Source organism: Phyllostomus discolor, chromosome 6, assembly GCF_004126475.2.
Source record: "Phyllostomus discolor isolate MPI-MPIP mPhyDis1 chromosome 6, mPhyDis1.pri.v3, whole genome shotgun sequence".
NCBI classification, from domain to species: domain Eukaryota; kingdom Metazoa; phylum Chordata; class Mammalia; order Chiroptera; family Phyllostomidae; genus Phyllostomus; species Phyllostomus discolor.
The window spans coordinates 135974207-135996941 of record NC_040908.2 but is presented as its reverse complement, the minus strand read 5'-3'; the positions used below and the strand labels follow the sequence as shown (position 1 = coordinate 135996941).

Below are 22735 nucleotides of genomic sequence, written 5' to 3'. Positions count from 1 at the left end.
GAATAAGTGGAATGACAAATTAATGTTTCTCTCTCTCTCTCCCCCTCTTTCTCTCTAAAATAAGTCAATAAAAATTTTTTTAAAAAAGCAATAAATGAAAGTGCTCTGGAGAAACACTCATAAGAGAAACATTCACATCGAGACTTCTGGCAAGATGGAGGCATAGGTGGATGCACCGTACCTCCACGCACAACCAAGATTAGAACAACAAGAATTTACAGCCAGACTAACACCTAGAACTGACAGAGAATTTATCTGAATGGAAGTCAGACAGCCAAGAAGTTGAAGTAGACCTGTTCATCCAGACTGGTAGGAAGGGCGGAGAGGAGGAGCCGGGCACGGGGTGCGACATGCGGAGATCGGGGAGAACTGGGCGCATAAGGCAACCAGGAGCGCGTAAGCCTTCCGGGATGCAGTGGTAGACCCTGAGTACGCAAGCAGCGGCTGGTGGACCCAGTGAGGCAGCATTGTGGACCAGGGCAGAGCACTCAACCCAGGAACCCAGAGAAGGGACTGAGATCCCAGGAGAACAGAGCTACCACCATTATTCCCTCCCACCCCCGAGCCCGTCCCCAAGCCTGCCCCGGCACCCGCCCCCGCCCCCACATACAACATCACAATCTAGCGATTGGGGTGCCCAGCCCAGGGGAACACCTAAGGCTCCGTCCTTCACCGTAACAGAAGCAACCAGACCCGGAAAAAAAAAATTAAAAAAGGAGAGAGAGAGAGAGAGAGATGTGTCCAACAGAAGAACAGATCAGTCCCCCAGGACTCATCCTTTTGAGCAACCAAGAAATAGCCAATCTATCAGATGCACAGTTCAAAACAGTGGTGATCAGGAAGCTCACAGAATTGATTGATTTTGGGTGCAAATTAGATGAAAAATGCAGGTTACCATAAAAGAGATGAAGGAAGATGTACGAAGAACCAAAAGTGAAGGGAAGGAAGCTGGGACTCAAAACAACAGCGTGGACCAGAAGGAAGAAAAAAACAATCAAGCAGGAAAGAATGAAAAAATAAGAATTCAAAAAAATTAGGAGAAGCTTAGGAACCTCCAGGACATCTTTAAATGTTCCAACATCTGAATTATAGGGGTACCAGAAGGGGAAGGGGAAAAGCAACAGATTGAGCACATATCTGAACAAATAATAAAGGAGAACTTCCTCATTCTGGCAAAGGAAATAGACTTCCTGGAAATCCAGGAAACTCAGAGGGCCCCAAAGAAGTTGGACCCAAGAAGAAACACACCAAGGCACATCATAATTACACTAGTCAAGGTGAAAATGAAGGAGAGAATCCTAGAAGCAGCAAGAGATAAGGGGACAGTCACCTACAAAGGAGTTCCCATCAGACTGTCAGCTGATTTCTCAAAAGAGACCTGACAGGCAAGAAGGGGCTGGAAAGAAATATTCCAAGTCATGAAAGACAAGGACCTACATCCCAGATTGCTCTATCCAGCAAAGCTCTCATTTAGAATGGAAGGGCAGATAAAGTGCTTCTCAGACAAGGTCAAGTTAAAGGAGTTCATCATCACCAAGCCCTTATTTTATGAAATGTTAAAGGGACTTATCTAAGAAAAAAAGATACAGAAAAAACATGTATAGTAAAAGGACAGCAAACTCACAATTATTAACAACCACACCTAAAGCAAAACCAAAAGAAACTAAGCAAACAACTAGAACAGGAACAGAACCACAGAAATGGAGATCACATGGAGGGTTAGCAACAGGGGAGTGGGAGGAGGAGAGAGGGGGAAAAGGTACAGAGAATAAGTAGCATAGAATGTAGGTTGAAAATAGATAGGGGGAGGGTAAGAATAGTATGGGAAATGTAGAAGCTAAAGAAGTTAAGACACATGGACATGAACTAAAGGGGGGGATAAGGGTGGGAGAGGGTGTACAGGGTGGAGGGGAGTGAATGGGGGAAAATGGGACAACTGTAATAGCATAATCAATAAAATATATTTTAAAAAAAAGAAAAAAAAGAAACATTCACTGACTTTAATTTTTTTATTTTATTATTTTTTGTCCTCACCTAAGGACATTTGTTTTTCATTGCTTTCAGAGAGAGAAGGGAGAGAGGGAAACAATGTGAGAAAGAAGCATGGATTGACTGCCTCCTGTAGGCACCCAGGACAGGGATCATGTGTGCCCAGAGCTGGGGCTGTATGTGTCTGGACCAAGGATAGTGTGGGCCCACACTTGGACCAAGGATCACACCCACAATGTAGGTATGTGCCCTGACTGGGAATTGAACCCGCAACCTTTTGGTTATGGGATGATGCTCCAACCAACTGAGACCCACTGGCTAGGGCAGAGAAACACTAACTTTTAAAACATCTATATGCTCTATGTACAACTTTATGAGTGGTAATTAAATCAATGATCGAAAAGACTAAAAATAATGGAATAGAAAAAGATAGCTATACCAGGAAAATGACAATAAAACAAAAGTTACACAGCTATATTAATATCAGAAAAAATAGGCTTTAAAGAAAATAAGCATCATTACAGATAAGTATAACTACATAATACAAATAGATTTATACTTACCACTAGAATCACCATGTTCCCCAATAATCCAACCATGGCAACTAGTGGGATGGACACCCAACTTGTCTCCAATTAGGTAACGGAAACGGGCAGAGTCTAGATTACAACCACTTCCGATTACACTTGTGACAGGTAAGCCACTTAGTTTCCAGACCACGTATGTCAAAATATCCACTAGGGAGAATAATTTCTTATTAGAAAAAAATTTACAGTAACTTCCTTTTACATTTGTTTTTCTGAATAGATAAATCAATTATCTTGGACTCAAATACAGATTTATTACTGAGTTCAAGGTGAAGTAAATCAACAAAGAAATATTCATAATCTCTCACATAGGTTTTAGAAGTTTAAATTATTGACTGTAATTTTTAAATTCTCTTTTGAGATAATATACGTGCATATTTAATAACCAGTCAGTTAATTTTACCTCATTAAGATTGCCTACATTTTTCCTCTCTATCACCACAGCCTCATCTAAGCTATCAGCATCTCCTACCTAGAATAAGACCACATGCATAGCCAGGGCAGTGTGCAGCTCTGTGCAAGCTCAGGAAAAACATGACAAGATCCTAAGCTTAAGGTCTGTCTGACCTTGAGGCTCTGTGCAAGCAGGAAGAAGAGGGCAAATTTGTAAATTGGCTAGCCAAATGTTGAAGGCTTACTGCATCGTGCACAGAGCCCTCCAGCAAAGACTGGGAGATACTTATGGTTCCAAATTTAAAGAAAGTTGTGGCTAGGACGTCCAGTCAAAATGGTGACGTAGACAGACATGGCTCACCTCTTTGTACAACCACATCAAAACTGCAACTAAAATATAGAACAATCATCACTCAGAACCATCAGAAATAGAGTTGATTGTAAGTCTGACAACTATGGAATTAAACCACATTTATCCAGACTGGTAGGAGGATTGTGGATATGGTATGGGCTGGTCCTACACCCACATGAGGTGGATAAAAATTTGGGAAGGGTATCTCAGGAGTGAGGAGTCCCAGTCCCACACCAGATCTCCCAGCCCAGGGTTCCAGTGCCAGGAAGATAACTCCCCACAACCTCTGCCTGCAAAAACCAAAAGGGATTGAGTAGAGAGAAGAAACTTCTGAAGCGCCAAGCAGTTCCTCTTAAAGAACCTACACATGAACTCACCTATTCAGACCCACTCCTTTTGAGCTCCAGCACTGGGGTAGCAGTTTGAAAGGCACCAGTAGCATACAGTGAGGAACTTTAGTGTCTGGTATCAAGGCTAGCAAGGGCATTGTCTCTTTACTGAACCCTCCCCCAACAGAGCCACAGAGAAAACTAGCTGGTGCCATATTTGAGACTCCATCAACCTGGCTAACACTGTTTGACATGCTTGGAGATCCCCCCAGAGACTCCACCCCACTCAATTTACAGGCCTACCCTAGCTGCTTTTCTAAATGAATGGCTGATCTTGGCTCATGCTTCCAAAGTTCCTAAACCCTTTCAAACAAGCAACAACTGGCCTCAGTGAGCCTCAGGCCTGGCACTAGCAGCAGCCAGCCTAGAGTCACATCTTGGCTTTGCCTAGGAATCTCTAAGCTGAGCACAAGTAACAGCCATCTCAGATTGCTTTTATAGCTCAGGCTGAGTGGCCCCAGGCAAAACACAGGTGGGAGCTGACCTTGGCCTAGATCACCCCAGAAACTCCAGAGCCATTGTACCCAGTGGACAACTACAGGCCATGTCAGAGTACCACCACCCTGCTCCTGCACAGCTGATCCTACACAAAAGGCAGAGGTTGGTGGTCAGTGGTTACAGCCAGTCTTTGCAGCTGACTGGCCTGGGTAAATCCCTTCCATTAACCTGCCAACAGCAATCAAGGCTCAACTACAAGAGGAGGGTGTACTTAGCTCACACCAAGGGTATATCTCAAGTACCCAGCTTGGGTGGCAGGGAAGGTCATGCCACTGGACCCTACAGGACACTTACTACATTAGGCCATACTACTAAGACAGGGAGTCAGAGCAGCTCTACCTAATACACAGAAACAAACACAGGGAGGCTGTCAAAATAGAGACAAAGAAACATGGCCCAAATGAAAGAACAGATCACAACTCCAGAAAAAGCTAAATGAAAGGGAGATAAGCAATCTATCAGATATAGAACTCAAAACACTGGTTATATGGATGCTCAAGGAACTTTGTGAGGACCTCAGCAGCATAAAAAAAAATCCACTCAAAAATGAAGGATATACTAATGGAAATAAAGAACAATTTACAGGGAATCAACAGTAGAGTGGATAAAATCAAGAATCAAATCAATGATTTGGAATATAAGGTAGGAAAAAACAACCAATTGGAACAACAAGAAGAAAAAAGAATCCAAAAAAAGGAGGATGGTATAAGCAGCCTCTGGGACAACTTAAAGAGGTTCAACATTTATATCATCGGGGTACCAGAAGCAAAGAAGAATAGCAAGAAATCAGAAATCTATTTGAAAAAATAATCAAAGAAAACTTCCCTAATTTAGTGAAGGAAATAGACATGCAAGTCCAGGAAGCACAGAGAGTCCCAAATAAGATGGATGCACAGAGGCCCACTCCAAGACACATCATAATTAAAATGCCAAAGGTTAAAGATAAAGAAATAATTTTAAAAGCAGCAAGAGAAAATAAGTTAGTTACCTACAGGGGAGTTCCCATAAGACTCTCAGATGATTTCTCAAAAGAAACTTTGCAGGCTAGAGATTGGCAAGAAATATTCAAAGGCATGAAAAGCAGGCACCTACAGCCAAGATTGATATACCCCACAAAGATATCATTTAGAATTGAAAGGCAGATAAAGAGCTTCCTAGACAAGAAAAAACTAAAGATGGTCATCATCACCAAACCATTATTATATGAAATGTTACAGGGACTTACTTAAGAAACAGATCAAAACTATGAACAATTACAATTACTGGCAATAAATACATATCTATCACCAAGATAAATACCATATGATCTCACCTATAAGTGGAAATTAATCAACAAAACAAACAAGCAAGCAAAATAGAACCAGAGACTTGGAAATAAAGAACAAACTGACAGTAAGCAGAGGGGATGGGGGAGAGAGGTTACCAGGGGTAAAAAAGGGGAAGGGTCAAGTCAAGGAACATGTATATAAAGGACCCATGGACAAGGACAATAAGGGGGAAGACTGAGTGTGGGAAAGGGTAGGTAGGCAGGGCAGGGGAGAGCAATGGGGGAAAATGGGGACAACTGTAGATGAACAACAATAAAAAAATTTTAATGATTGAATCTAAAAAACAAACTAAGCAAACTAGAGCAGAGACAGAATCATAAATATAGAGTGTTTTGATGGTTGCCAGATGGGAGTGGGGTAAGGGAGCATGGGTGGAAGAGGAGAGGCATTTAAGAAATACAAATAGGTAGTCACAGAATAGCCATGGGGATGTAGAGTACAGTATAGGAAATGGAGTAGCCAAATAACTCATATGCATGGCCCATGGACATTGGTGGGGGAACTGCCTGAAGGAGTGGGAGGTACTGGGTGGAGGGATTAGAGGGAGAAAAATCACGACAACCATAATAGTATAATCAATAAAATATAATTAAAAAAACAAAACCAATAGTATTTCTATATACTAGCAATATGCAACTGAAAATGAAATGTAAAAAACAACTCTTTTTATGGCATCAAAAACATAAAATATTCAGGCAGGAATATATGTGAGGATGTGGAGAAAAGGGGACACTTGTGTACTACTGGTGGGAACATAAACTGGGACAGCCACTACAAAAGAGAGTTTTGAGTTTCCTCAAAAAATTCCTCAAAATAGAACTACCATATGATCTAGCAATCACACTTCTGGGTATACACCCAAAGGAAATGAAATCAGTATCTCAGAGAGACAGCTCAACTCCCATGTTCGTTGCAGTGTCATTCACAATAGCCAAGATAGGAAACAACCTAGGTATCTGTGTATGGATGGATAGATAAAGAAAATATGGAGCCCTGGCAGGCGTAGCTCAGTGGATTGAGCACGGGCTGGGAACCAGTGTCCCAGGTTCGATTCCCAGCCAGGGTACATTCCTGGGTTGCAGGCCATAACCCCCAGCAACCGCACATTGATGTTTCTCTCTCTCTCTCTATCTATATATCTCCCTGCCTTCCCTCCATAAAAATAAATAAATAAAATGTTTAAAAAAAAAAAAGAAAATATGGTATACACATATACAATGAAGTATCTGGCTACAAGAAAGAAGGAAATTCTGCTGTTTGTGACAACATGGATGGACCTTGAAGGCATTATGCTAAGTAAAATAAGTCTGACAGAGAAAGACATTGTATGATGTCATTTGTGTGTGAAATCTAAAACAAACAAACAAACAACAACAAAAAAACCACTAACTCATAAAAACAGAGTACAATGGTGGTTGCCAGGGGCTGGGGAAGGGGATATAATGAGGAGACGTCAGCCAAGAATAAACTTACACTTTCAGATATCAGAAGAATAAGTTCTAGGGATCTAATACATGGCACTGGTGACTATAGTTAACGATATTGTATTATATATTTGAACACTGCTAAGATAGTGAATCTTACATGTTCTCACCATAATAAAGAAATGGTAATTACAGTCATATATGTGAACCTTCCATACCTATGGTATTCACAACTGTGGGTTCAACCAACCAAATGCAAACCAAAAATATTTGAAAAACAATTCCAGGAAGTTCTGAAAGCAAAACTAGAATTTACCACACACTGAGCACTATGCTGATTCCATGCATATGAAATAACATGTAGGCATACCCTGCTGTAGTCTATATGCAAATAAAGGTTATATGCAACTCCTACTCCCTTTTATAAATGGGACTTGATCATCCAAAAATTCTGGTATCTAGTGGGGTACCAAATGCCCTAAGAATACCAAGGATGACTGCATGTGAGGTGATGGAGATAATAACTAACCCTACTGCGGTAATCATTTCCCAGAATGTAAATGTATCAAATCATCATCACACTGTACACCTTAAACTTCCATGTATGTGGCAATTATATTTCAAATAGCTGGAAAAAAACTTATTGTATTGTTTACTTTGAATGGGTACAGTTTATTATACACAAATTTTACCTCAATAAAGTTGTTTTAAAAAGGAAGGAATAGTATGGAAAGACCATCCTTAAGCAGTTAAAGAGAAAAGACTCACCTGGATTTGAGACAATAAGCATCTTACAGTCAGGACTATGACGGGCTAGGGCAGGAATGACTGATTTCATGATATCCACATTACGTTGAACCAGGGCAAGACGTGTTTCTCCCACCTTTTGACGCACACCTGCTGTGATAATAATTATTTTGGAGTTTGCAGATACACTGTAATCTAAAAGGGAAACAAAAGACAGTATTTGGATCAAGCTTGCCATAATCACTGTGCCTTAATTCTTTAAAAGTCTATTGTATGACCTTAGTATAAAAGTACTCATACCTCATGTCTGACATCTGGAATGAACAGACTTTCCATGTAGTAATGTTATTTTGAATAACCCAAAGGAAGTTTTGTCACTATAACTTACAATTTTCATATGGCTTTTAAAAAAATAACAACACAATCTACTATCCTTTTAAACCCACACTGTCACTTGTTATTAAGGCCCAAGACAATGCAAGTCATCTCTCTGGCTTTGTAGAAACACCTTATGTATCAGAAGCTCAGAACTCAGAAAATTATGTAGCTGTTTCAAGATTCTAAGAATAAGAATGCATTTATTTCTAAATGAAAGACTGGATTTGAGATCACACGCAAGTTCTTGATTCACATAAAAAATAGCCTTCTAAATCCAATGACCAGCTGGAAAATTGTTTCATCTATTAGAGACAATGACAATATGTGATGCTCGCTATCCTATACTGGGCTTGTTTTAAAGCATTATATACCTGGAAGTTATTTATCATATGGATGTTGAAAATTAAATTAGATAAAATCTCTTCTATATCCCCATCTCTATTTTTAAAAATTAGTTTTATGCTCTTTTGAAAAGGACATTTGTTCAAGTGTCGCAGGTTCGATTCCCAGCCAGGGTACATGCCTGGGTTGCAGGCCATGGCCCCCAGCAACCGCACATTGATGTTTCTCTCTCTCTCTTTCTCCCTCCCTTCCCTCTCTAAAAATAAATAAATAAAATCTTTTTTAAAAAAAAAGAAAAAAAGAAAAGGACATTTGTTCAATTTTAAAGATACTATCACATCTTCATTTATAATCATTCTCATTATCCTAATCCAAATCACAAACTGTAAACACTTTATATGTTTTCCCTGGCCCAGTAAAAGTTTTAATCAGAAAGACAATGTAAAAAGATAACATTTCTTAGGCTAACATGTTTCACATTAATCTTAAAGACTATCTCTCCCTTCTATCGTGTAAAGGATTTATAGAAGTTCTCTCTCTGCAGTCAACTCATTCTTGCTCAAAAATCTTGCTTGAGATAACCTTCCATAAACTCTTACCTAACCAGAGAAACCCCAAGTAATCTCTCAATCTCTGTCTCTGTCTTTCCCTATCCCCCTTTCCCTCCCTTCTCCCCACCTCAATTTTTAGAGGATATACAGACAAAAACCCTTGCAACTTCTCCAAAGTCATCTCTCCACAGTTCAGATAAATTATTTGTAATATTGTGCCTAGTAAGTCAATTAAAGTGCATACCAAAGTAAACTATCAAATCTTCATAATCTGCCTCCAAATCATTTTACTAGCTCTGTGTCTTATTTTTATGTTAAATTTTCCAGGTGCCCTGGTTTTGTTAATGCTACCATCTCCCTACCTGTTACTTATTTTTCTACTTAAGTATAACTCAGTCCTTCAGGAGACAGTAAACCATAATGGTCTGGAGCAAAGACTGAGGTCCAACTGCCTATATTTTGACTTTGCCACTTCCTAGCTGTATGACCCCAGAAAAAGTATTTTGCCTGTTCTCTGACTCTCAGTTCCTCATCGACAAGATCAAGCTAATCATAGTTCTTCCTTTAGATGATTCAGTGAGTTTAATATACATAGTATTCAGAACAGTGCCTTGTACACATTAAATGTTCAATAAATGTTAGCAATTATTATTATATCATTAGTCAAGTATTTCTTTAAATAACAATTCCTGCCCTGGCTGGTATAACTCGGTGGATTGAGCGCGGGCTGCGAGCCAAAGCATCACAGGTTCAGTTCCCAGTCAGGACACATGCCTGGGTTGCAGGCCACGGCCCCCAGCAACCACACATTGATGTTTCTCTCTCTCTCTCTCTCTTTCTCCCTTCCTTCCCTCTCAAAAAATAAATAAATAAATAAATAAATAAAATCTTTTAAAAAATAACAATTCCTCTGCTAGGTATCCCCTAATCATATTATTAATAAATACTACTCTCTTATTTCACTGAATTTTTATAGCACTTACTGCTTATAATTCTCAAATAGTCCATATATATACTGCCTTATGTTATCTTCCCATTGTTTTTTCATAGTTAACACTTACCTTGATCCCAAGATCCATAGTAACAGGTTCTGACCTCCCATTTCTACCTTTCTTCCATAAATATTTTAGCACCTTCTATGTTCCAAGCACTTGAGATCTGTTAACTACTGTACATACATTCAGGATTGAGATACGAACAGATGTTACAGAACATATCAAGTGAATTGGTAATGTTTCACTTGGATGCACTGATGTTTGTTATACTTAAACTCTTTATATTTAAAATTTAATATTTTAAAATAATTATTTCTATGAACATTAATTTTAATGTCTTAGACATTAAAAGCACATTGTTTTAAAATTATCTTTTTAACTGCAAAAAAATAAAAGTGACGGAAAACCATAAAATTTAGTAATTTCATGTTTAAATTGCTTCATGACTATCTTTAAATTAATTGTAGTACTTTAAAGACATTGAAGTGATCACTGTTAGTGTGCTTTATAAAAGATACTGCAAAACTTCAATCGGCCAAGTCATACACAAAGGCCTTGCTCTACAATCAGAAACTTAGCAAATGAACTTCTAAGTATGTTTACATGTTTTAGGCCAATATGAAATGTTTACAATGTTCGTTTCCAACAGCATTTTTTAAGATTTTTTTATTTATTTTTAGAGAAAAGGGAAGGGAGACAGAAAGAGAAGGACAGAAACATCTATGTGATCTGAGAGAAACATCAATTGGTTGCCTTTCTCACGCCCCCAACTGGAGACCTGGCCTACAACCCAGGCATGTGCCCTGACCAGGAATCGAACCAGCGACCTTTCAGTCGACAGGATGACGCCCAAGCCACTAAGCCACACCAGTCAGGGCTATAACAGAATTTTTAAATTAAGTAACCACATTCCATTTCAATGTTTTATAAGAGGGTTTTTAGTAGAAAATATGTCTGTTGAATCAAATTACCTAACAGCGTACTATGCGCTTCAGTCCATGATAAATTAATTATTTTGCCTAATTCTCCGAGGCTTCTTAGTTGGTCAAGACGTGATACTAATGCTAATCTCTATTTCCTGTTCTCACACTATACCCTGAAAACTGATCCTCTATAAGGACAAATAGAAAACCAGGTTAAAAAGTATAGATAAATAGCCCTGGCTGGCATAGCTCAGTGGATTGAGTGTGGGTCTGTGAATCAGAGGGTTGCCAGTTCAATTCCCAGTCTAGGGCACATGCCTGGGTTGTAGGCTGGGTCCCCAGTGGGGGAACAACACATGAGAGGCAACCACACATTGATGTTTCTCTCCCTCTCTTTCTCCTTCCCTTCCCCTCTCTCTAAAAATTTTTTTTAAAGTATAGATAAATATATCAATAGTAGTCAAGACTACATATACTATGGAAAAATCTAAGATGGAATGATAAGTTGAAAAAGCATTTATAGCCCTGGCCAGTGTGGTTCAGTTGGTTGAGTGTTGTCCCACCCAACCAAAAGATCGTTCATTTCTGGGTTCAATTCCCAGTCAGGGGCAAACATCTGGGTCACAGGTTCAGTCCTGTCAGGGCATGTACAGGAAGCAACCAGTCATCCTCTCTCACATCAGTGTTTCTCTCCCTCTCTTTCTCCCTCCCTTCCCCTCTCTATAGAATCAATAAAAATGAATAAAATAAAATTAAAAATTAAAAATAAAAAGCATTAATATGTCAGTTATGTAAAAAAACAAATGAATAAAAAATAAAACAAAACTATTAGAAAAGACTTTAAATTTTCTTTATGCATTTTTGTATTCAGTAAACTTTGTCCAATGAGAATGGATGTTCTTTTTAAAAGAAAAACAAACTAATCTTTAAAACTGTAAGTCCTAATGACAATGGTACTATTTTTAATTCTATATTTATGGATATCAGTTTGGTAAAATTCATTATTTAAAACTTTGAAAATAACTTTATAAAATTAAAATTAACCTTTTCCAGAGACAATCTTTGGAGTATGAAAGAAAAGACTGCCGTGCTGAAGATCCATCATTTCTCCCTTTAATCTGTCCTCTGCGACATCAATAAGTGCAAGTTCATCAGTCAAATCCTAAAATACATGAAAGTTATGAATAAAATATTCTGGAAAATGTTCCTATTGCCATTTTAGGAGGATGAGAAAAATTTTTGTGTGGCTATTTTATAATCAAAGGAGAGTTATATTTTTAATAGCAAAATGATATAAAAATGATAATTTCAGACTTCTGGTCAAGATGGAGGCATAGGTAGGCACACTTACCTTCCTCACCCAACCATAGAAAGCATTACAACTAGATTGCAAAACAACACCCAGTACCATCAGAAAATTGAGCTATACGGAAGTCCAACAACCAAGAATTTAAAGAAACCACTTCATCTAGACAGGTAGGAGAGGCGGAGAAGCATGGGGACATGGTGCAGCACAGGGAGGTGGCAGCAGCATGCTGGATGGTCCCACAGTCACATATGGTGGGTAAAAATCAGGAAGGATACCTTGGGACCAAGTGATGCCAACCCCAGGCCAAACCACACAGCCCAAGGTTCCAGTGCTGGGCAGATAAATCCCCACAACCTCTGGCTGTAAAAGCCAGTGAGGGTTTGGGCAGTGGAATACACTGCTGGGTTTTCAGGAGACTCGTTTAAAGGGCATGCACAGACTTAGAACATAAGCAAACCCACCCACTATGGGATTCACCACCAGGGCAACAGCTGGAAGGGCACTACTAGCATACAGGAAGTGAATGAAGTGACTGGAAACAAGGTGAGTGCTGAGCAAACCACCAGAAGCCAGGCAGTGAGTTGCATTGTCCCCTCTTCCCCAACACAGAGCCCCAAAGCACTGAAGGTGTTGCCCCACCCTGGCAAATACCTAAGACTCTGTCCCACACAATTTACAGGTGCCTTTTCTACAATAGCCCACACTATTAAGACAGGGAGTCAAAGCAGCTCTACCTAATATATAGAAACAAACACAGGGAGGCTGCCTAATGGAGGAGACAAAGAAATAGGGCCCAAATGAAAGAAGAGAGAAAAAAGAAACAGAAAAAGAACTAAATAAAACAGAGATAAACAACCTATCAGATGTAGAGTTCAAAACACTGGTGATCCAAATGCTCAAAGAACTCACTGAGTATGGCAACAACATAAAGGAAGAAATGAAGGTTACACTAAATAAAATAAAGAACAATCTACAGGGAACCATCAGTGGAAGGGAAGAACACGGGATTCAAATCAACAATTTGGAACATTAGGAAGAAATAAGCACTCAACCAGAACAGCAGGAAGAAAAAGGAATTCAAAAAAATGAGGAAAGTATAAGGACGCTCTGAGACATCTGCAAATGTACCAACATCCAAATCAACTTCCTCTTCGCCAGAAGGAGAAGAGGGAGAGCAAGACTGAAAACTTTTTGAAAAAATAATGAAAGAAAACTAACCAATCTGGTGAAGGAAATAGACATACAAGTCTAGGAAACAAGTTGTACCCAAAGAGGACCACACCAAGACACATCATAATTAAGATGCCAAAGGTTAAAGATAAAGAGAGAATCTTAAAAGTAGCAAGAAAAAAGCAGAGTTACCTACAAAGTAGTTCCGATAAGCCTGTCAGCTGATTTCTCTAAAGAAACTTTGCAGGCAAAAAAGGACTAGCAAGATTCATAGTGATGAAAAATCTAGACATACAACCTAGATTACTCTATCCAGTAAAGCTATCATTTAGAATAGAAGGGCAGATAAGTGCTTCCCAGACATGGTAAAGCCAAAGGAGTTCATCATCACCAAGATATTAATTATTACATGAAATGTTAAAGGGACTTATTTAGGAAAAAGAGGATCAAAACTACAAACATTAAAATGGCAACAAATTAACAACTATCAACACTAAATCTAAAAAAAAAAAAAAAAAAAAAACTAAGCAAACAACCAGAACAGGAACAGAATCATAGATATGGGGACCATTTGGAGGATTATCAACAGGGAGTGGGGAGGGGAGAATGATAGAAAAGGTGCAGGGATTAAGAAGCATAATTGGTAGACAGAAAATAGACAGGGGTATGTTAAGAATAGTACAGGAAATGGAGAAGCCAAAGAACTTAATATGCATGACCCATGGACATGAACTAAGGGGGAGGATTGCTGGAACAAAGGTGAGTACCCAGTGGAGTAGAGCAAAGGGGGAAAAATTGGGACAACTGTGATAGCATCACCAATAAAATATATATATTTTTAAATGACAATTTTTGAATATGCCTAGAATGATCAGAAGTCAAGGTAGACAACAGAATGTAGCAAAAAGTATTAATTGTTTTGCCATCATACACTTGTTAATTGTTTTTAGAATTGGTTTTTTGTACTTCAGATAACAGTTTAAAACAAATGAAAAGTTATGAAATTCTGTCAAAGAATTTTATTATATTTAACCTGTATGCCTAATTTCTGAGTTGACTGAAGTTACTTTCCATATGAATCCTTATGGCCAAAAGAGAAAGGCAGTCATCTATGGGAAATGAATTCCTCGTGGGTCAGTATGCACATTAAGGTCAATTCTCCAACCTAGAATAGTAGATAGGCATATAACCAGATCCAACCAATTGTTTTATCTTCCTCTGGCCACAGAAATTAGTTCACAAATGGGCATCCAGCCCAGGCATAATAAATGTCTATGAGGTTTGAAAATTAAAGATGGGAAATTAAGTCTCATTTTTCTTTGTAATCATAGCTCTAAGAATGATATAAGACTCTAAGAACCATGGAAATGGACAACAGTGGGGTGACTGCAGGGAGGGGGATGAAGTTGGGAGGGGGTATGGAGGAATAAATGGTGATGGAAAAAATTTTAAAAATAAAAAAACAGACTCTAAGAACTGTATAGCCATCTTTACCATACACAGAAAGACCTGCCTCAGAATTCAGCCAATAAGGGAAATATAAACAAAGATATACAAATACTGTGTATGGATATGCATGAATTCCAGAATCTAGTGGTACCTGAAGCCAGCTCTGCTTTAGAGTTTCCAATTATATGAACAATATATAGTCTTCTCTTTATTGCTTACTGCCATTTGAATTGATATTTGAATGTGGTTTTCATCACATTCAACAGATATAAAACTATATACAAGGACTGTGTTCCCTCAGATTCTAGTGACCAGATTCCAAAGTTGAGCAATAAGAAAAAGGGATCCAGCCCTGGCTGGTGTAGCTCAGTGGATTGAGCGTGGGCTGGGAACTAAAGTGTCCCATGTTCGATTCCCAGCCAAGGTACATTCCTGGGTTGCAGGCCATAACCCCCAGCAACCGCACATTGATGTTTCTCTGTTTCTCTGTTTCTCTGTTTCTCTCTCTCTCTCTCTCTCTCTCTCTCTCTCTCTCTGTCTCTCTCCTCCCACCCCTTCCCTCCCTAAAAATGGATGAATAAAATCTAAAAAAAAAAAAGTTGACTCTTAAAAAAAAAAAAGAAAACAAAAAGGGATCCAAGTCCCTATTCACTAATTTTTTTTCTCATATCAGGTACAATCTGGTCTTATTTGAAAACTGTAAATTCTAAAATTTACTAAATTATGTGTCATATGTTAGGAATAGGAGGAGGATAAGGAGTTTCATCCAGAATGACCATATATGACTTTTGGCTAACTGATTAAGAAAAAAAAAACAGATCATGTTTACAAATCCATTTTTATATCAGTCTGTGTCTGGGTCTGAAACAGGCAAATAGAAACTACTCTAAGCATTTCAACAGAAGGAATTTAATATAGGAATTTAATTTTAAAATATAGGGGATTTTTTAGACAAATGTTAGAGGGCTAAAAGAACAAAAAGGTATCACCTGTGGTAACTCAGAGTATCTGTGGCTTGAAACTACCACCCCTAAGGCTTAAGAAACAGGTATACTAAAAAAGGAGCTTCAAGGATCTAGTCTCAGAATTCTGGTGAATACTAGTCTCAAAATCTGGCAGCTGCTGCAGCCACCACAAATGGGGCAAGATGAGGACAATGCTGGACTTCTCAAAGAAACTGGAGGCTAGAACCAACTTCTACCATTGGGCCAAAGGGGCTGAAGTTGAGATGACTGTGACCAGAACAAAAAGCCAACAGAAAAAAGAAAGTCACTGCTCCCCACTGAGCTTCCGACTTCCCTCTAGTGCCCCTATTGGGAGGACCCACAAGATACCAACTGACCAAGGAGAAAAAGATTAAGCAGAGATCCAGCATTAGCATCACAAAGCAGAGTTTTGAAAGCTGGATTTGGAGACCAGTGACAATAATTTAGTAACCAACACAGCCTACTTTTAACTTATATTTTCACTTTGATTTACCTCTATTCTCAACAGGTAACCAGACAATTCTCTTATTAAGAAAATCTTCCTAGCTACATTAGTCTTGACTGTCAAAGACAACTCAATTCCTACAAGTTGTTTGTTTGTTTGTTTGTTTGTTTGTTTGTTTTTAAAGAATTAACTACATCTATGAGAGTCATTTTTCAAATAGAATTCTAAATAAAGACCCTGGGTTTGTTTTGCCAGAATCTTCTACAAATAGCTATGACCCTGGACAGTTAGCTCAGTTGGTTAGAGCATCGTCCCAATACGACAAGGTTGGCGGTTTATCCTGGGCAGGCCACATACAAGAAGCAACCAATGGTCCTGGCCACATGGCTTAGTTGTTTGGAGCATTGTCCTATACATCAAAAGGTTGTGGGTTCAATTCTTAGTCAGGGCACAAACTAGGTTTTGGATTCAATACTGGGTCAGGGAGCATACAGGAGGCAACCCATCAATGTTTATCTCCACATTGATGTTTTTTTCTTTCTCTCTCTCTCTCCTTTCTTCTCTCTAAAATCAATAATATATCCTTGGGTGAATGTTAAAAAAAGAAAAGAAGCAACCAATGAGTGCATGGGTAAGTGGAACAACAAATCAATGTTTTCCTTTCTCTCTCTCTCTTTCCCCTCTTCCATTCTGCCATCCTCTCTTTTTTTCTCCCTTCCTCTTTTTCTTTATAAAATCAATCAAAAAGAAAAAACAGTTATGAGCATCCTAGGAACTTTTCTTCAGAGAGCCCCAGATAGATCACAGTAAGGCAGAGAACAAGAGACTAAAAATTAATCTGAGGAAAATAGCTATGGTTGCTCTGCTCTGTATAGGACAAGGAAGTATACTGCATGGCTAGCCACTCCTAAAAATTTTATACATCCTTATAAAAGGACTATATGTGGACTTTTAAAGTCCACCTTTTAATGACATATAGAGGTGTCATGGTGCTCATATGTTCCTTTTGGTCAATGGACTACATGAATATGTATATTTGAATATCCTTTATCACTTTCCATTTATCCCACAATACACATCAATGTGACCTAAAAACAAGGTCCCGAACTACTCTGCTTCACTCACTCAGGTATTGGCCAGAATACAATAAATTCTTTTTTTTTTAAGATTTTATTTATTTATTTATTTATTTATAGAGAGGGAAGGGAGGGAGAGAGAGAGAGAAACATCAATGTGCGGTTGCTGGAGGTCATGGCCTGCAACCCAGGCATGTACCCTGACTGGGAATCAAACCTGCGACACTGTGGTTCACAGCCCACGCTCAATCCACTGAGCTACGCCAGCCAGGGCCAGAATACAATAAATTCTAGTAAAAAATAAATGGGCTCCAACAACAGATCTTTCTCACAACTGGAGTTCTGAAGTGTCATGCAAATGTGCCTTAGAATAGGCTTCTTCTTCTTTTTTTTTTTTTTTTTGACTCCTTACCCTGAGCACTCAGTAAATTCTTTATTTTTTAATTATATTTTCTTGATTATGCTATTACAGATGTCCCAATTTTCCCACCTTTGCTCCACTCTACCCAGCATCTCTCACTCCCTCAGGCAATCCCCCAACCATTGTTCATGTCCATGGGTCATGTATATAAATTCTTTGGCTACTCCATTTCCTATACTGTATTTTACACCCCCATGGCTGTTTTGTAACTACCTGTTTGTACTTCTTAATCTTCTCACCTCTTTGCCCATTACCCCATACCCTCCTCCCATCTGGCAGCCATCAAAATGCTCTCCAAATCCATGATTCTCTGTTCTTCTTGTTTGCTTAGTTTGTTTTTTAGATTCAATTGTTGATAGATATGTATTTGTTGCCATTTAATTGTTCATGGTTTTTATCTTCTTTTTCTTAAATAAGTCCCTTTAATATCTCATATAAAATGGCTTGGTGATAATGAACTCCTTTAGTTTTTTCACATCTGGGAAGCTCTTTATCTGCTTTTCAATTCTACATGATATCTTTGTGGGGTACATTGATCTTGCTGTAGGTCCCTGCTTTTCATGAGTTTGAATATTTATTGCCAATCCCTTGTAGCCTGCAAACTTTCTTTTGAGAAATCAGCTGAGAGTCTTATGGGAACTCCTCTGTAGATGACTAATGGCTTTTCTCTTGATGCTTTTAAGAATCTCTCTTTAATCTTTGGCATTTTAATTATGATGTGTCTTGGGGTGAGCCTCTTTGAATCCATCTTGTTTGGGACTCTCTGTGCTTCCTGGACTGACATGTCTATTTCCTTCACCAAAGTAGGGAAGTTTTATTTCATTAGTTTTTCAAATAGACTTCCGATTTCTTGCTCTTCCTCTTCTCCTCTGGCACCCCTATGATGCAAATGTTGGACTTCTTGAAGTTGTCCCAGAGGCTGCTTATACTACCCTCATTTTTTTTATTCTTTTTTGTTCTTGTTTTGATTGATAGTTTTTTGCTTCCTTATTCCAAATCATTGATTTGATTTTTGGGTTCATCCACTCTACTGTTGATTCCCTGTAAATTGTTCTTTATTTCCATTAGTGTACCCTTTGTTTCTGACTGAATCTTTTTTATGCTGCTGAGGTCCTCACAAAGTTCCTTGAGCATCCTTATAACCAGTGTTTGGAGTTCTGCATCCGATAGATTGTTATCTCCATTTCTTTTAGCTCTTTTTCTGGAGTTTTGATCTGTTCTTTCATTTGGGCAATGTTTCTTTGTCTCCTCGTTTTGACAGCGTCCTTGTGTTTGTTTCTATGTATTAGGTAGATCTACTTTGACTCTGTGTCTTGGTAGTGTGGCCTAAGCAGTAGGTGTGTTACATAGGGTCCAGTGGCACATCATCCCCAATCACCCAATCTGGGTACTGAAGATGCACCCTTTGTGTGAGTTGAATACAACCTTCACTTGTAGTTGGGCCTTGATTGCTGTTGGCAGGTCAGTGGGAGGGATTTACTCAGGCTGCAAGGACTGGATGTGACCATTTATCACCAATCACCACCCTCTGTGGAGGATCAGCTGTGCAGGGGCAGGGTGGTGGCACTCTGATATGGTCTATAGCTGTTCCCTGGGTGCACAGGCTCTAGGGTTTCCTGGGTGTTGCAGGCCAAGGTCAACCTCCACCTGTGTTTTGCTGGGGGCCACCCTGCCTGAGCTCTAAAACAATCTGAGACGGCTGTTACGCGTGCTGGGCTTGGAGATTCCCAGGTAAAGTAAAGCTGTGAATCTAGGCTGGTTGCTGCTAGTGCTGGGTCTCTGGCCCCTAAGCAAGAGGTATGGGGGCTGGAGGCTCACTGAAGCTGGCTGCTGCTTGTTTGAGAAGACTTGGGAAGCTGTGAGGATTAAGCCAAGACTGGCCATTCATTCAGAAAAGCAGCTTGGGTAGGCCCATAAATTGGGTGGGGCGGAGACTCTGGGGATCTTCAAGCAAGTCACATAATGCTAGGCAGGTTGATGGATTCTCAGATATGGCACCAGCTTGCTGCCTCTGTTGGGAGAGGGTTTATAAAACGGACAATGGCCTCTGCTCACCTCGATGCCAGACACTTCGGTATCTCCTTGTATACAACTGGCTGACCAGTTCCTTGTATACAACTGACCACAGGCTGCTACAGGGAGTGAGTCTGATTAAGTGCGTGGGTGGTTCTTCTGCTTGGGGCTCCAGAAGTTTCTTCCACTGACTCAATCCCTGCTAGTTTTTGCATGCATAAGTTATGGAGGCTTATCTTTCTGGCACTGGAACCCTGAGCTGGGGGACCTGCTGTGGGGCTGGGACTCCTCACTCCCAAAATATTCCTCCCAAATTTTTATCCACCACATGTGGATGTGGGACCAACCCGTTCTGTGTCTCTCCCCTCTCCTATCAATCTGGACGGTGTGTTTTCTTTCATTTCACAGTTGTCTGACTCCCATTCAACTAAGTTTCTGATGGTTCTATATTTTAGTTGTAATTGTGATGTGGGTGTGCAAGGAGGTGAGCCATGTTTACCTATTCTGCCATCTTGACCAGAATAGTAAATTCTTTATATCTGTAAAGCATGTCTTTTAGTTTTAGGATTTTTTTTAACCTGCTGAATAATTTACTTCCTGCTCTTTATTTTTTAAATTTATTTTTAATTTATTGATGAGAGAAAGAGAAATACTGATTTGTTGTTCCACTTATTCATTCACTCACTGGTTGATTCTTGTATATGCCCTGACCAGGAATCAAACCATCTACCTTGGTGTAACAGGATGATCCTCTAACCAACTGGCTATCTGCCTAGGGCCTGCTCTTTCTTGTATCTTACTGAAATGTCAATCAACTGCCAGACCTCCTGATTGTTCCTGTAATTTCTTCTCTTTTCAATACCCCATCTGAGTCTGACAGCCTGCCTTCTAGCAGCCCAGTGGGAATAAGGGGGTTCTTACCTCATTGTCTAAGGTGCAGACTTTCCATTAATTCTACCATTCTCAATGAGATGTCTGTCCTTTCCTGCCCTAATTCCCTGCAAGTAGAGCATGTCAGATTCAATTTCTCCAAAGGGTAAACTGCTTCCCCATGTCTGCTGGGATATGAGAGGTGGTTGCCTAGTTGACTGAGAGGCAGGAGAGAATCTGGTGGTTTTCCTTCTCATCATATAAATCTCCAAATAATCATGAGCCTTTCAGTTCTGGAATTTAATTGGTTTTCCTTCGTCTTATCATCTCCCTTTGCAAGTTTCCAAAAATCGTCTAAATAATGTAGTAAAGCTTTTAAGTAGGTCTTCCTCGAGATTGCCAAGGTTTGAATTGGCCCCTTAACCTACTAGGCATTTGACCATGGGCAAGCTACTTAACATCTGTGCTTCAGTGTTCTCATTTATAAGTGGACATGGTAACATAACCTACCTCCTAAGGTTGTTATAAAGATTAAATAACAACTGTAAAACATTTAGAGAGGTAAAAGACATGTACACTGAAAACTACAAAACATTACTGAAACAAATACGCACAAATTAATGGAAAGAAATCCCAAGTTAATGGATCGAAAGACTTAATATTGTTTAGATGTCAATACTACCCAAAGTGATCTACAGATTTAGTGTAACTCCTATCAAAATCCCAATGGCATTATTTTAAGAAATAAAAGAATGCATTCTAAAATTTATGTAGAATCTCAAGATACTACAAATAGCCAATCTTACAAAGTAACAAAATTATAGGTTTTATGCTTCCTGATTTCAAAACTTATTGCAAAGCCACAGTGATCAAAACTGTTTGGTAATGAAATATAGACATGTAAGGCAATGGAACAAAATAGGGAGCCTAGAAATAAACTCTAACATATGAGGGGGAACCCCAAAAAAGCAAATTATCTTCTTGAGGGCCAGCCTCTTGTAGCATAGGCTTTCCCTGCTAGGTGAGTATTTTAGGAACCCATCTGTATCAGTATACCAACTGACATTATTGTGAAAGGTTGTGTTTGGCTTCAATGAATTTTTTTGAAGACCCTTTCAACCAGTTTGCTCATTTCATGATGAGTGATTTATGAGTGCAACCACCCACAACGTACTGAGTGTTCAGCAATTTTTAACCAAAAATGTCATGACCCCTGTGCCCCACCCTCCCTATTCACATGATCTCACCCCAAGCGACCTTTTTTTTAAATTTCTCTGGATGAAAAAAGTCCTCAAAGGAAAAGGTTTTGCTGGTGACTTCCAGTGAAACAAAAAAGGCAGAAGCACCAAAGGCATCAAAATCAACAAGTTCAAAAACTATTTTGAGCAGTGGAAAAAAACATCTTGCATCAAATGGAGAGTACTCTGAAGGTGACTGAAGTTTAAACATGTAAGAATACACAATTTTTAATAAATAAATTCTGGAGTTTTTGGGGGGTCCCCCCTCATGTAGGGTCAAATGATTTTTGACAAGGATGCCAAGACTATGTAACTGGGACAGTCTTTTCAACAAATGGTATATTTATATGCAAAAGGATGAAGCTGGAGCATTTACTTTACACCATATACAAAGTTAACTCAAAGTGTATGAAAGATCTAAATGTACGACCTAAAAGTATAAAACTCTTAGAAGGAAAAAAAAAAAAACAGGAAAAAGCTTCATGACATTGAATTTGGCAATGATTTTTGGCTATGATGTCAAAAGCACAGGCAACAAAAGTAAAAAGAATAAATTGAACTACATTAAAATAAAAAAACTTCTGTGCACCAAAGGCTACAATCAACAGAGTAAAAGGAAACCCAGGAAATGGGAGAATATATTTGGAAATAATGTATCTAACAGTAGTTACTATCTAGATATAAAAAGAAATCCTGCAACTCTACTGCAACAAATAACTTGATTTTAAGATAAGGAAAGGATTTAAATAGACATTGCTTCTAAGAAGATATAGAAATGGCCAATGAACACATGAAAAGGTGCTCTAGAAGCAAAGAAAAATCAAAGAACTTCCACTGTTATTTTATCAAATATGGTACTTTT

General features: G+C 39.0%; 1 protein-coding gene across 1 annotated transcript in view; it reads right to left on the bottom strand.

Annotated features, from left to right (window-relative positions):
* LOC114499746 (L-lactate dehydrogenase C chain) overlaps window positions 1-22735 on the bottom strand; it is a 37954-nt gene that overhangs the window by 13993 nt on the left and 1226 nt on the right. Inside the window, exons 3-5 of the mRNA XM_028516186.2 lie at window positions 11941-12058; window positions 7729-7902; window positions 2553-2726 (exon numbers count right to left, since the gene is read on the bottom strand). Coding sequence (XP_028371987.1) covers window positions 2553-2726; window positions 7729-7902; window positions 11941-12058 — 466 coding nt within the window. The remainder of the gene's footprint in view (window positions 1-2552; window positions 2727-7728; window positions 7903-11940; window positions 12059-22735) is intronic.